Below are 15,864 nucleotides of genomic sequence, written 5' to 3'. Positions count from 1 at the left end.
TGATGGAGGGCAGGGGATCTCCCTCACCCGGACCTCCCTGTTCTGTAGCGGACATGGGTGTCCCATGGGACTGATGAAAGACTGACACAAAGTACCCATTTAATAGGTTGTTTTTTTCCTGGGCGTCAGTTTTCAGTTGCTCCATCTGGTTCAGCAGGGGTCCAATGTTGCCCTTGCTTTTCCTCCGGCTCCCCACATATCTGAAAAAGGACTTTTTATTGTCCGTGATGCTTGAAGCTAGTTGGAGTTCAGTTGCAGCCTTGACTTTCCTGGTTTGCTCCCTGCAGGACTGGACCAGTACAGAATAATCCTCCTTGAAGGTGAATCCCATCCTCCATCCTTTGTAGACCTTTCTTTTTAGCCTCCAGAGGTCTGCTAGTAATGTGAAAGCAACATTACTTTTGTCCATAGCCTTGTGGAAGTAATAAGGCACTGGAACAGGTTACCAATAGAGGTTGTGGAATCTCCATCCTTGGAGGTTTTTAAGACCTAGCTAGACAAAGCCTTGGCTGGGATGATCTAGTTGGGGATGGTCCTGCTTTGAGTAGGGGGTTGGACTAGATGACCTCCTGAGGTCCCTTCCAGCCCTAATTTTCTATGATTCTATTTAGTATTTTTAAAGATGGGAAAAGGGGATTTGAAGAGATGGGGGGTGCCAAGCAATCCAAAGCAAGACAGTGTCAGGAGGTTTTGGGGTTTGGGAGAAGGGGAAAAAATCCAAAGAGAAAGTGTATGAAAAATGGGAAATTGCATTTCTGGTGGGGCTGTGGCTACATAAAGAATGGAAAGACACTTCCACCCTCTTTCCTTCCCAGTTATTTCTGTCTGGATCAGAATACTTAAAATGACAGTAGAGGCCATCAGTTCCTAGAAGAAAGGTCCCTAAGGCATGTGTGGATGTACACCTGCTTCTGCTGAAGGGGGCAGTTGTATTGGCACCAACTGTGTGAATGCAGATCAGACCAGAGTGACTTAGAGAGTGAGTGGGAGGGATTTATGGAAGAGAAGTGCCACCACAGCCAGTCAGTGGGAGTGCATGGACTATAAATCAGTACAGAGTTTAACTCAAGCTTTTTAGATTTAACTTGTGTTTTAATGCCAATCAAGAATGTACAATGTTTCTGAAGACTTAACCAGGGCAGGCAGTGAATATGTTTTTTGAATTGTTTTCAAGGAAATCATTAAAAATAGTTCAATGATTTTTTAACAATACAAGAAACAATATGAGATTTTGTTTTGAACTCTCTCTTTCATATGTATGGGCGCACGTGCATGCGTGCACACACAGTATGAGTCGAAAACAAAGTCTGGAATTGTGTATGAGTATATAAATAAATAAAGAGACGATGTGCACGCGCACACACACACACACACACACACGCGCGATGATTTGGTTGCCACTGCTTCATTGTAATTCTGTTATTATCTTATCCAGTCTGTCTTCAAAAATTATGACCATGATCAGGATGGATACATTTCTCAAGAAGAGTTTGAAAAGATTGCAGCAAGCTTTCCATTCTCATTTTGCGTAATGGACAAAGACAGGTGTGTGCCTGCGAGCTGCTCTTTTGCATTTGCTTCTACATTTAAATTTTGTAACAGCTTTTTATTATGACCACTACATATTAAAATTGTCCTGCCCTCTCTAAGACTGGAAGCAGAAACATAACTCACTGAAGCACTGTTTGGGGTAGTAGTAAAGGGCATACCTACCTATACCAATATTAACTAGTTCTCTGCTGTATGAGAGACTGATATGCTGCAGACAGATTTTTGTATAATGTCTTAAAGAAATATTTTATTGCGCAACATTAAGTACTAATATATTAATTTTATTGAGCATTTTTCTAATCTAAAATCATTAGTCTCTCAGGACATGGTATTCAAGAAAATGTAGATAAAAAATACCTTTGAAGGTACTTCTCTGCTGTATGAGAGACTGATACGCTGCAGACAGATTGTAGTATAAGGTCCTAAAGAATATTTTATTGAGCAACATTAAGTAGTAAAAGATTAATTATATTGAGCATTTATCTAATGTAAAACCATTAGTCTTTCAGGACATGGTATTCAAGAAAATGTAGACAAAATACCTTTGAAGCAAATCAATGAACTTATGTTTGGCCAAAATGATTGTACATTAACCCAGACATTCCTGAAATTATTGAAAAAGGCATTATTTGGAAGTTCTCTTGCCTGCAAAGGCTTAACATTCAGAGGTTTAGGGAAAATGAAAATTTGACAATTCTAAAAACATTTATTGTGTATCTTTCCTTCTTGTTCTTCAAAAAAACCTTTCTCTGCATTGCATTAGAGATTGTAAAGAACAGTTTGAATTCAGAGTGAAAGGAATGATTCCTTCTGTTCCTTCTTTGTTTCAGTAATTGTACATAGCTTTATGAAATGGTGAAGTTGCATCTCACATGAAGCTATTTTGCTTATTTTTACAGACTGCTTTTTAATTTGTATATAAATGAGTTCCTGAACAGTTTGGCAGTGTTATTGATTATTGTTGACATTTATGGCCATGAAAAGGAGTGCAATTACTGTAAGCAGGGGGTGAGAGAAGATGTAGTTTACTTTCCTTGTGCTGCTGGAAAAACAGGGTCCCAATTAACCATTTCTCTTGTTTATTTGCAGGGAAGGTCTGATTAGCAGGGAAGAAATAACAGCTTACTTTATGAGGGCCAGCTCCATCTATTCTAAATTAGGTCTTGGCTTTGCTCACAACTTCCAAGAAACCACTTACTTAAAGCCTACGTTTTGTGACAACTGTGCTGGATTTGTAAGCTTATCTTTTAAGTAAACTGTGTTAATGTTCATAAGCACAATGCTGTTTTGTTAAACTCGTACTTAAACATTTATTATAAAATCCAGAAAACTTACAATAATTTCCACAGGCTTCAAGCTATTAACCATGTTTGAAATTTGTTTCAGCCTCTTTCTCTTTGCAATATTTTTACTACTATTTTAATATGCCCTCTACTCTGTTGTGCTCTTTTGGACGGCAAAGTGGCAGGGTTTCCAGCTGTGTCACTGTCAGGCAAGAAATTCCAGCTTGGAGACTCTCAGTCCTTGATGCTGTTGGAGTTAGTCCTGTCTTGAGTACAGATATAATGCACTTCATGTCTAGCAAGATTGGGAAAACTGTGCACCACTATTGCCCAATAACTGATCTTTGAGATTAATGCCATCTAATCATGGGATGATTATGCTCTGCTTCAGCAGCATGGGAGCTGACCTAGAACACCTGAACTACTCCAGAATCTCTATGGAAGATTATCTAAATTGCAGTGAATTCAAACGATGTGCAAGCATGTACCATTGCAGATGAGGGACACTAGATTTAAACTAAAGTATTTTATTTATGAACTCTGAGCACCAACAGGTAAAAGTTCAGCCTTCTCCCTGATTAATGCTTCTGCTGGGGAGGTGAATGGCGCACATTTCTGGTCAGTACCCTTTCTGTTAGACATGGGCAGAAGGCCAAGATTTGCTGGCACAAAATAAAACAATTGGGTGGGGCTTTTGTCATTTTGTTATGCTTTATGCAGGAAATCCTACATACCCACATTACCTGAAATATCTTAATACAATTACCATTATTTTGTTTGTTTGAATTCCAGCTCTGGGGAGTCATTAAACGAGGATATAGGTGCAAAGGTAATTACTACTTTTATGCTCCACCCATTTAATGCCGCTTAAAGGTGAACAAAACAAGAAAAGAACCCCAGACTTTGATTGTCTGCTGATATTCCTTCACTGATGCCCCTACCTTGGTCTGTCCTTGCTAGTGGGCAGATCCCAAAGACATCTGTGACATGGGAAGCCCTAGCATGAGAGCTGAAAGAGGGATAGATGGCCCAGAGTCTATGTGAAATCACAGAACCCCAGAAGCCCCCCTCCCTCCCCCTCAGCCTTTTGTAAACCACACAAGATTCACAGAGTGTAGGGGTGGACCCTTTTGTCCCACAGGAAACCAAACCCAAATCCTGACAAAACTGCATGGGGTGGAGGGGCGATACTTGACAATGGATTTCTCACAAAATTTTCCTCCCCCAAGTGCCTGCCCTCCTACAGGCTTTTGAATGAGAGAAGACAATTTGATGCTTTTTTTATTAAATCCTAGTTAATAGCACTGTATTGTGTTCCAGTGGAATATCTTCAATATGAAAGTGGTTTGAATATTATAAGGCACAGGGATGCAGCAGGGTCTACATGTAACCTGTGGTTTTATATGGTGTCTGTATGCGGAGTGTAAGAGGAGGTCTACTGCTTCCTGAAGAGATATAAGACCTGCTTTCAGATACAGCAGCAAAACCACTAACACATGTGAGACTTGTTTTGTTTACAGACTGTGGAATGAATTGTCATAAGCAATGCAGAGACCTGGTTGTATTTGAGTGCAAGAAAAGATCCACAAGTATGTCTTCAGATAACAGCCCAACTTCTTCGTTTGCTTCTAGCCTCTGCCCCATAGGGGTCAAAGAACAGTTCCATGGTAAGTTCAGATAACTAAGTTCAAAGTGACTACTACATATGGGACTCATCATGTTCCACCTTAAAAAGACTTTTTAATTAAATATCTTTTTTTTTGGTGGATGAATTCTGGATAACCATTTTGAAAACCATCTGTAAGCAAACCTTGCTTTGGGTACCTCTCAGCCTGCCCAGAATATTGCTAAATTCTACTCAACCCAGAATTGCTGCTCCTAGTTCGGTCCGGGTCATTCCCTGAACAGAGGCCTCCTGTGTTGCTGAACTGTATAGTGAACAAATTGTTGAACAGAGACATTGTCAAATTCTTGTGAGTTTTAACTCAAATAAAATCTGAATCTGGATGCCTAAAAATGAAAGACTGATGGGTTGATTCATTGTGCCATCTTGTGTCTTAAGTGTGCTCTAGTGTTTATCCCGTGGCAGGAAGTGATTGCTACGTTGAACAAGTGGTTCATAGTCAGAACTTTGAACTAAAATTTCGTTTCTGTGTTTCTAATTTTAACTCATATCTTTATCTGTGCATCAAGAAAGTGGAACTGTAATTGCATTAGGCTTCTTCACTTCCCCAGTTGAACTCATAACACCTTAAGCTAGACTAACCCTTTAATATTAGTTCTTAGCTCTACAGATCTTTTAGTGCTTTTACTGACTTCTCATGCCCACATTTTTCTACCTATCTTGACCAAAGAAACATGATTTAATCTCAGATTTCACCATTGAAATATCCAAAGGCAGACATCCTTCTCTTGAAGCGTTCCCAGGGCTCTTCCTTTTCTGACTCATAACTTCTGATGTGCCTTCCTTTTTGCACATCGTCTATCTGCAAACTACCTGTCACTGCATTCACCTGCATCAGTGCCTTGGTTGTATTAGTTCTCACCTGTGCCTCCCTTGCCTTCTGTATGGTCACCTTCTGGTCCACCTTTCCAGATGCCAGCTCATGCAGATACTCATCTCCACTTAGTCCCACAATCAAAGGACCAGAGTTACAGCCTCAAATAATTCCACCAGCTTTCCATTCATTTAAAAGAAAAGCTGTAAATTGTTGTTCCTACTTTCTAGTGTTACATTTGCCACAGTCAAATAGTGTATCAGACGCATCTCTTTTCTGTCCTCTTTCCACATACATGTAGATCTAGTTGCAACCTCATTTTGTCAGTATTCATAATCTCTGAGCTGTTGAAGAAAATTTCTTTGCAACTTGTGTAACTTGCGTCACTCCGAACTCCACAACCCCGTATCTCTCTTTTTGCTTTCATTTATTATTTTAACTTTGTAACTGATATCAACATCTCTAAAGAATTATAGAATTAGCTTTCTAGCTTATAGTACTTTTTGGTAATTATAGAATTATTAACTTATACTTAAGGAAGGGCACTTGATACCCAAAAGACTTTCCAACAGCTTTCCCAACTATGCCGTTGGTGCAGCAAAACATATCTGTCATGCCTCCACCTATCCAGTGGTCAATCTCTAAAGTAACTGAAGCAGGCTCTTCACCTTCAACTCATCTGCCACGACTTGATGTTAATAGAATTCTAAGGAGGGGTTAAGTGATGTGTATCCAGATGTCCCCGTTGGGGGTACTCATGATTTTGATTCAGTCTGTGTTGGGGTTTTGCTTCCCCTATACGCTATCTACACACCACCCATCGATGCTGAGGCGTTATGATCGCTTGTGGCAACTTCAGCCTTATCCAGTCTTGGTATTTGTCCACTGATGTCCCACGTCTGCTTCCCCTGTGGATTGCTGCCTGGGCCAGACGGCATCTCCCTGGCCCTCTTATGGCTGGCTGCCTGTTCCCTGCCCTCTATGCATGGCTTACCATGGGGAGCCTAGATAGGGGCCCTTTGGTGCCCTGGCCCCTACGGCCTCTCAAAAAAATCAAAAGCAATGCAATCATAAAAAAAACCCTCCACTCCGGAGGAGTTGTAAATTCAGGCCTTGGTGCCCCTGTTGTGTTTATGTGGTTTTCTTCACTCCCTATGGGTGCTGATCCCTGGGCTCAGCTGGACTCATAGTCCCAGCTCCAGCCCAGTGGGGCCTTTCTGCCCAGGGCTAATAGAGCTCTCATCGCCCTATCCCCACTCTGCCTCGGTGCCCCAAGACCTTCTCTGTCCTGACCTCTGCTGGCTTGGTGGCAGTTTCCCTTCTCTTTCTGTCACCATCACTGGTGCCTTTTAAATCTTCCATGGTGGTGCTGGCAGCTATTGTCATCAGTCTGGTGCTGCCTAGTTTGATTGACATGGAGCTTATAAACTGTGGTGGTGGCACCATGTGTGGTCTTGGCCCTGGCTCTCCCGGCAAGTTCCCCTTTTCTCCCAGGGTTCCCTGCCCTACCCGTTCTGGGTTGGCCAGTGTTCCCAGGGTACTTAGGGACTGTGTGCAATCCCTATTGCCACAGTATCATAAAGAATCCTTGCCTTTCAAAATTAAGGTATGTAATCATACCAATTTTGTAGACTTGTAAGATATAAAGAGAGATTATGTGACTTTTTGTGGGGGGTTTTTAAGGCCAAGGAATGAGTTGGGGACAGAGCTAAGAATAAAGCTCAGGAATCTTATTTCCAAGTTAGTCACTAGCACAGTGACCACCTACCAGTGGTCTGTGAAGAACTTGCTAGTGTTCCAGAGACCTCTCTAGTCCCACATTGCTACACTATCTTAAAAACAATTTAACTAAATAACACCTCCCTTGTATTGCTTTCCTATGCAAGTACTTACTAGTATGTACAGCTTTTTCAAGTGAATGGGGGGGAAGCTGCCCATACCCTGGAAAAAGTTTGAAAACCTATGCTACTAGAGCAAGTTCGGACAGATATGACTATAATAACTGCTTAAGATTAAATATGGCATTTTTCTTGTTCAAAAAAGGGACAATGAATTATTATGGCCCACATACCTTGTCCCCAGTTTGTTAACTCTGTTTGCTCTTTGTGTCCTGTAGGGCAGGAGGAAGGACCATTTTCATTTCCTAATGGAGAAGTGCATGAACACAATGAAGACAGTAAGGATCGAACAATTATGCTGATGGGTGCCTCAGCACAAAAAATCTCATTAAGACTGAAACCAGCAGTAGTTCATAAAGGCACACAAACTGAGGCAGCATTAACGACAAGTGACGTACCCTTCTGGCTGATGGAGAAGAAGGAGCATAGGACACCATCAGAAAATATTTATCTACAGCCTGCCCCACCATCACCATCACCATGGCCAAGCCCAATTTTAAGCCGCAAAAAAGGTTATGTGAAATGGGATAACAAAGAATCCAGCCAGAAAATAAAAGAAGAGTGGCGCATTTGCAAACCCTCATACCAGGAACTTGAACAGGTACCTATTCAATGGACCTAATTTTCCTTTGCACAGCAATGGCACAGTAAGAGGCTTTAAGTGGTTATGGCAGTATAATACACTATCACATCATGATTCCTTGATGCTGCTAAGGTAATCAACTACTGGAACAATCAGTGAAGAAAATAACGTTTTCTTTACCACGTGAAAAATTAAATACTAAATAAAGATTTCAATCTAGAATTTCTAGTTGGGGATGGTCCTGCTTTGAGCAGGCAGTTGGACCAGATGACCTCCTGAGGCTCCTTCCAACTTCAATTTTATATAAGTCTGTGATCATGTTTATGTGAAGTTCCTATGCAGGTGTCAGATGAAATTATCACAACAATCTCTTCCAGCCTTCATATCCATGGATATACCCCTTGCCTAATAAGGTTATCAAGACATAGGTTCTATTCAGTAAACCTGATTATCCAGTTTAAGGCATATAGTCTGATACAGCCAGTACATTAGTTTGGAAATTCTAATTTGAGAGAGAGAGTGTGTGTATGTGTGTGTTTCCACAATAGAAAAATAGCCATTACGCTGTAATAAATATGCTGCTGCTAGATAAACAGTGTCTTGTCAAAAAGTCTTTCTAGCTAAAGACAACCCTGACATAGTCTTCCTAGGAAGCTTTTAACATAGCGTTCAGGTTACAAAAGCTCAAAATATGCTGAAGTCAGAATGTCCACCAATAACCTAAGTCAACTGAGTGGAGTTTAGAGTTCTGTTTCCACTTTCTTTTTGGAAGAACAGAAAAAGGCATTACAGTTTGTAGCTGAAAACATACTGTAATATAGATTGGAAGTGCAATGCAGCCATGCTCATTTTGATATTGAATTAATTATTAGTAATCTTTCTGGTAGCCATATATTCTGTCAGGAGGAAAAGTGAGACTCAAGTCCTCATGGCAGAACCTGTCTTCCATAAAGTCAACATATAAGCCCCAGGCCTCATGAAAGATTTATTTTCACGGTTGTTATAAATCTTTATTTAAATCAGTAAATTTACTCCCTCATATTTTTTGTTAAATACTGTTCTATCTCTGGGCAAACTAAATGCTGTGACCTCGTTGTTTCCAGAGCCTAATTATACTTAGCTCCAAAAGACCAAAGCATTCATGTTTGAAGCATTAAGGACTGTAGTGAAGGATCTCCACCTCTCAAAATGGGATCTTCACAGTATTTCTGTTTGCTACAGTGTAACGGGTCTCTCTCTTCTGGGCATTATTGCTTAACTAGAGCTCAAGCTCCTTGAATATTTCTAGAAATGTCCTCTTGTATAAGCCCCTCAGGGGCTGGTAGGGGAATAGCACAGAGGTCTCCACATGTATTTGTTAAACTCTTACCTGGTTGCCAGAGCTGATTTTGAAATTATTTGCCAGGTAAGAATCCTCAGAACTTCCTCCTGCGTACATTCCTACTTGTGAGCCAACAACCAACAGTAGGATGGATTTGGAAAAAGACTTAATAGTTACTAACCTTATAGTAACTGCTTGCTTGAGATGTCCTGTCCACTTGCATCCCATCACTTGCACCCATTCTTGTTCCTTCAGTATTTTTCTGATTTAGTGAGGATACTGAGGGTCAGCTGCATGGCTCTATGCCCTGGATGTAGGGAGAGGGGAGTACTTGGTGAAAAGTACCGGCCAGATTTGGATGCCCTGAAAAATACATCAAGGTCCTGAGGCTTGTCCCTGACCAGATGAATGAAACCATCCTTCGTAGCAGATCAGAGACAGATCTATCTGTCATCAAAACGGGTCAAGCAAGGATGTATCATTACTGCAATTCTGTTATTCATTTTTTGAGTGTCATCCTGGTTCCTATTAAGGACCACCTCCTTTCCAGAATGGACACTGAAAAGCCTTCCATGCACTTGGTATTCAATCTGGGATGTTTTCTTTTGAAGACCAAAGTGCTCAAAACAACCAGCCGTGGCCTTCAGTATGCCGACAACTGTATCATCCCTGCAACACTCAGGAAAACCTCCAGACAATGTGGGATCTCTTTGCAGAAGACTACCAAACTTTGGGCCTCTCTCTCAACTTCTAAAAACTAAGGAGCTCTATCATCCTGGCCTACGACATTAATGGTCCCCTCCTCCACAGATTACCATGGAGGGAAAGACTTTGGAGGTAGACAAACTTACCACCTCTCTCAGAGGGTGAACATTGAAGAGATCCAGCACAGGATCTGGTGTGCAAGCAGCTCCTTTGGGTAACTGTTTTGGCATGATTGATCATGATATCTGGAAAGACACCAAGGTCTACAATGCAGTCATCATCCCCACTCTCTTCTATGGATGTGAAATGTGGGTGACCTACTGTCATCATCTCAAAAGCCTGAAGACATATCATCAATGATGCCATTGAAAAATCCTCCACTTCAAATAGCAAGATCACCATACAAATGCCAACATCTTTGCTGAAGCCAACATTACCAGCATTAAGTTGGTGATCCTCAAGCACCAGCTTTGCTGGACTGACTGGATATTGTGTGCAGATGCCTGACTCAACTCCCAAAACATGTGCTCTACTCCAAGCTTATTTGTGACCTGAGATCTTTTGGTGGCCAGAGGAAGCACTACAAGAACACAATGAAGGCATACCTTAAGAAAACAGACACTGACATAAAGAGATGGCAGGAGCTGGCTGCTAACTGACACTAATGTTGCCACAACCTCAGCCAAATGGCAGCCTGTGTCAAGGTAAAGCATCATGCTCTAAAACCTGAGAAGAGAGAGCAGAGGAAGGAAAAGGAGAGAAATGTAAGCCTACAGCCTACTCTCCCCTGTGAAAGGACCTGCAACTTCTGCAGAATGATCTGTGGTTCGAGGATTGGTAATTGAGGGATTGCCATTGATGGATGGATGGGGAAATGGAGAATACATACGTGGTGTAGACATGGTCTCAACAGACACATCATAAGAACTTAAACACTGCTACACAGGGTCAGACCAGTGGTCCATCTAGCCCAGTATCAAAGCAGGTATCAAGTTTAGGTGTGAATAGCTAAGTCGCATTAGGCAGGCAAGGTTCTTGGGATAGATGTGATATCTTTTATTAGACCAACTAAATAGTTGGAAAAAATGTTCTTTGCAAGCTTTTGGGCACAAATGCCCTTCAGGCATAGAGAGACTCTGCATAGGCTTATATAATATAATAGAGACTTAGCTATTCATGCCTAAATTTAATGTGCCTTAATGCGCATTAGCATGTCCACATGTAGATGCACACCTACATCGCCTTAATGCACCTTTAGTAAAGGTGCATTAAGTTTAGGCGTGCGTAAATATACATGTAGACATGCCAACAGAGACCAGAACTGCACACAATATTAAGTATATGGATGCACCATGGATTGTATGTTTGCGTGATGATGTTTTGTTTTCTTAAAAGCAAATAAAGTTGGACATCATTTTGGTTGCCACTGTGCATTGAGCTGATGCTTTTAGAGAACTGTCTACTATGTGATAACTAGTTCAGAACCCACCGTTGTGCATGTATAATTGAGATTATTTTTCCCCAGGTACATTACCTGCACTTGTTGACACTAAAGTTCAGCTGCCATTTTTTTACCCACTCAGCTTGGTGAGATCTTTTTTGCAGCTTCTCTCCACCAGTTTGGGATTTGACTACTTCAAACAAACTTAGAATCATCTGAACTTTCATTGTGAACTCAGACATATGGGTGCCTGCACAGAAGTGTGTGACTAAGGCTACTGAGGATGCATCTATGCATGTGCTTTACTGAAAAGTTGACTAATTAGTTCTGCAGTAAAGCATGACTGTCTACACGTATGCTGGTATTAGGGCACAGTAAACTAATTAACTCCACCATCAAATAGTACTGTTAGGGAAAGTGTGGATGGTGATGGGCTGGCAGGGACATGAGGGTGCTGAAGTGTGGGGACTGCCTGCTGCCTAGCCCCACACTTTAGCACCCTTATACCCCAGGCAGCCCATCTGCTACCTGACGCTGTCACCTGGAGCCTGGGGCTAATCCTAGGAGCTCCCTGCCAGCCTAGGGCTGTTCTGCCGGGGGTCAAAGTGCTGCAGGCACTGCACCTGGGAGTAGCTGACTCTGGCAGAAACCGTGCCAGAGTTTATTTCGTCTCTTTACCACAAGATGTAGTTGCACCCTGAGAGATGTTCAGTTAAAGGAATGATGGGATCTTATGTGCAGTCCCAACAATCATGCTTTCTGCTATGCCACATATGTATGGCAGGAGGCATTATTTTGGTATTGGGGATCAGAGCGCAATCACACCCTACTTGCCAGTGCAGGGGAGCCCAGGAACATGATCCCAGGCTCCCCCTTCACTGGCAAAGGTGCCCAAGAATCAGTTGATTGTTGGCTGGCTCCAGGGACCCACAGTGCTAGTTTGAGCCCCTGAAGTCAGCCAATGATCAGTTCATCGTCAGTTGTATCAGGACTGCACTAAAGCTCAAACCAGCCATGGTACACATTCTGCTGAATCGCCAGTGGGGACTGCATCAAAACCCAATTGAGCCCTGATGCAGTCCTAACCATGCCCTGTTCATTTTAAGGCATGATGGAAACAAACCACATAATTATGACACATTTTTTGCGCCACTAAGTACCTGAACATGTGGCCAGGTTACACTTTAATGTGATTAACTGGTTAATTGCATCTCAAATGTAACATCTGCCAGAGACCTAAATGGTAAAGAACCATTTTTATCTGGCCCATTAACAAGCTAAGGACCTGATCCACCCTGCATTGAAGTCAAAAGAAAAAGTTAGTCTTCACTAGGAGTTGAGTGAGACCAGATTTTAGGTGGAAGAAGGCAATGTTATTAACCTCATTTCACAGATAGAGGACTGAGGCAGAGAAATGGAGCAGCTGATTCAGGAAATTTGTGGCACAGGTAGAAATTAAATCCAGATCTAAATTGCTGTCCAGTGCTTCAACCACAAGCTTCCCCTTGTAACATCAAAGTCAACCAACTCAAGTGAAAATTGTGACGATTAAAACCTTAGGTCTGATCAATGCTAAAAGTCTCAGGCAAGCAAGGTTAAAAGACAGTTTGCAATCAGTCAGCTGCTGAGTATTAGTGCATGGGAAAGAGAAGCAATTAGACAAGGGTTCAAATAGTCCAGGGTCTCCAGTGAGCAGTGACACGAAGAGAAAAGCTCTAACTACCTCTTGATAGGCTCCAATCCTTATTTTGGATTGTTGGTTGTCGGTTGTGTTGGTTTAAGGACATAGGCGGACGAGGTTCTTTAGGTAAATGTGATATCTGTTATTATTAGACCAAGTAAATACTTGGCAAAATTATTCTTTACAAGCTTTCAGGCACAAACACCCTTCTTCAGGCACCAGTTTGCTGGTGTTCTGTGTGCTCTCCTGGGTGGAAAGTCTAATAAAAGATATCACATTTACCCATAGAACCTTGTCTGCCTAAATCATTATTTGGGAAACACTTCCTCTTCCTCCAGATGTTCTCCCAGCATTTTTTGTATAATGGTTGCATGGAAAATGTATATACTAGAGTAAATGTAAACTGCACGTTATGCTGAACAATACTGATTTTGAGCTTAAAATGGTTCATTTGCAAGGTAGTCATATACATTTTTGAAAAATACAAAAAGAAAGCTGTGTCTGCTCATGTTGATCTTTGTGTCTGCAATGTATCATTTATTGGTCAGTGCATAATAACCCTTTGGAGAGAGTTAAATATACTCTCACTGAAAATATGAAATGTCACTCAAGTGCACCTGCAGACAGGGTTGAAATTGATTTGAAATGCAGTGCTGCTGTGATGACACTGACCTTTCTCTGTTCTTGTTTAGGAAAGAAACATTCTAAAGGCGGAAAATGATGCTTTAAAGAATCAGCTTCAACAGGCACATAAGACAATTGAATCTCTCAGCATCCAACAAAAAAATCACGCGCTAGACAACACAAAGCACAGAGACTGCTCTTAGCTAAAAAGACAGGAGTTCTGCTATGGAATAATGTTAAAACTGAGACTTTGGGAGGTGTGACAAGGCTGCTATATTCAACTGAACAGGAAATAAAGACTGAATGGTTTTAACGAGAGTTAAACTCTCTTAAATCAACGTATTTTGCCTGTTAAATATACTCCTGAATGTATAAATGTGTTCCTTTTTCTCACACCATTTTAAAAGAATTTGGTGTTTTCTGAGCATTGCAAAAAGCACATTCTGGGATCTCTCTTGAGAAGGGCAGTACACAATTTGAAGTTCACATTTATTCTGAAGACAACGAAGGCAAATTTCATTCCCAGTATAGATCACAGAATGATTTGACTGCAAATAGCTATCATTTTTTTGGTCAAGTTTACAGTCCATATCTGCAAGTGTTGTGTCAAGGTATCCCATCAAGACAACCTCACCCACTCAAAGTTGGTGCAAGTTCAGGTGTGTAAAAAAGCAACTTTTGATAAAGTTAAGGATTTGGATGCTGCCAGATCTTTTCAAGGGTGCCATTAGGTATAAGGATGTAAGTAAGGTGTTAGGAGATAAACTAAATAGCTAAGCACAGGCTCAGGCTTGTTCCTGCGTGGACAACTCTCACATCCCTACTGCAAGTCCCCCTCTGCAAGTAAATAAGTACTGTAATCCATAAATCAGTTTTTGAACTTCACAAAAGCTGTGGAGGGGGTCCTCAAGTCCAGTGAGGGGTACCTCAAGTCCAAAAAGGTTGAGAACCACTGCTCTAAGACATTAGGAATAAACTGACATTGTTTAAAATATTCCATTGCAGAACAGTTTTAAGAAGTCTTACTGCTCAAGTGTGGGCCTGTACAAGACTGAAAATAATAGTGCCTCATAGTAGACTAAAAGATTTAACATTTGAGCATTGCTTCCTCTTATGCATTCCATGCTTCTTGGGTCAGGTAGCACTGCTGGCTTGCTAGTTAAACAGATTTTATCCACAGGATGGTGAGTATAATGTTGGACATTTTTCCAGCATTTAAATCTTTGGTGCATGAAAGTACAATATATTCCTATATTATTTCATTATTTAAGCATAAAATATTAATAATCGCATTGAGGAAGGAACAAAATACTTTCTTCCTATGAGCAGTTCACTGTCATGGTATCCAACTGAACTTTTGCTATAGCTTCAATTATTTATGATTTCTGGTGCAGTTGGCAGCTAAGGACAACCATTAGGTCTTTATTGTTTGCACAGTGCTTTGAAGTAACATGCAATTACTTCTGCATGTTTGTTGAAAGTTTGTTGGCCTAAACAAACTGCGTATGTAATGGAGCAATTTTGAGAAGCCAGGCTGTAGCAGGATGTTGTGTGAACATTTTTGGGAATTTCAGGTGATGCTGTTATGAGTACCTTTGCTTGCTAGAGATTCTAAGGTCACAGGATCATGGAGACCCATTGCACCCACAGAGAACCTCCCTTCCTTTATCCTTATGTGCAGCTTTTTGGGAACAAGATCTGGGGATCTTTCATTTCTCCATATTTCCCTGAGCAGTTCAAGGAACTCAGGACCATTCCCCCCCTAGTATTTAAGAAGCTTGTCTGAGAAAGACATGGCAAGTGGGATAGAGGCATATACTTCATGCTGTTATGCTACTGGACTTCTTCCCTTTTTGTCTCTCTTGGAAATTGCAGAGGCTTGGTGTTTCCTGCATCCCTTAGAGTTGTCCCTTTGCCCCTATTCCCTTTTGAATGGAATGATCATAGATTCACAGATTGTAAGACTGGAAGGAACCTCAGAAGATCATTGGGTCCAGCCCCTTGTACCAAGCAGACCCCAGCAAGGTGACTGTTTAGTCTCCTCTTGAAGATTTCCAGGGTAGGTGATTGCATCACCTCTGTAGGGAGCTTATTCCAGTCTGGACACCCTAACTGTGAAGAAGTTTTTACTAACATTGAGCCTGACTCAGTCTTCCAGGAGCTTGTGGCCATCACTCCTGGTTTTCGCCTTGGGTGCCCTGGCAAACAGTTGCTCACCAAGCCCTTGATGTATTCCCCTAGTGCAGCAGAAAGTACTACTAGGTCCCTTCTTAGCCTTC

The 15,864-nt window shown here is 41.5% G+C and overlaps 1 protein-coding gene across 1 annotated transcript in view; it reads left to right on the top strand.

The window, feature by feature from the left end:
* Positions 1 to 15,591, top strand: part of RASGRP1 (RAS guanyl releasing protein 1) — a 100,965-nt gene extending 85,374 nt beyond the window's left edge. The window contains exons 11-16 of the mRNA XM_019518959.1: positions 1,436 to 1,545; positions 2,641 to 2,785; positions 3,627 to 3,663; positions 4,355 to 4,501; positions 7,449 to 7,831; positions 13,654 to 15,591. Of these exons, the coding sequence (XP_019374504.1) occupies positions 1,436 to 1,545; positions 2,641 to 2,785; positions 3,627 to 3,663; positions 4,355 to 4,501; positions 7,449 to 7,831; positions 13,654 to 13,788 (957 nt within the window). The 3' untranslated portion in view covers positions 13,789 to 15,591. The remainder of the gene's footprint in view (positions 1 to 1,435; positions 1,546 to 2,640; positions 2,786 to 3,626; positions 3,664 to 4,354; positions 4,502 to 7,448; positions 7,832 to 13,653) is intronic.
* Positions 15,592 to 15,864: the final 273 nt, after the last annotated feature.

This window comes from Gavialis gangeticus, unplaced genomic scaffold (genome assembly GCF_001723915.1).
Source record: "Gavialis gangeticus isolate Ggan-Ray unplaced genomic scaffold, GavGan_comp1, whole genome shotgun sequence".
NCBI lineage: Eukaryota > Metazoa > Chordata > Crocodylia > Gavialidae > Gavialis > Gavialis gangeticus.
This window is presented reverse-complemented; position numbering and strand designations above follow the sequence as displayed.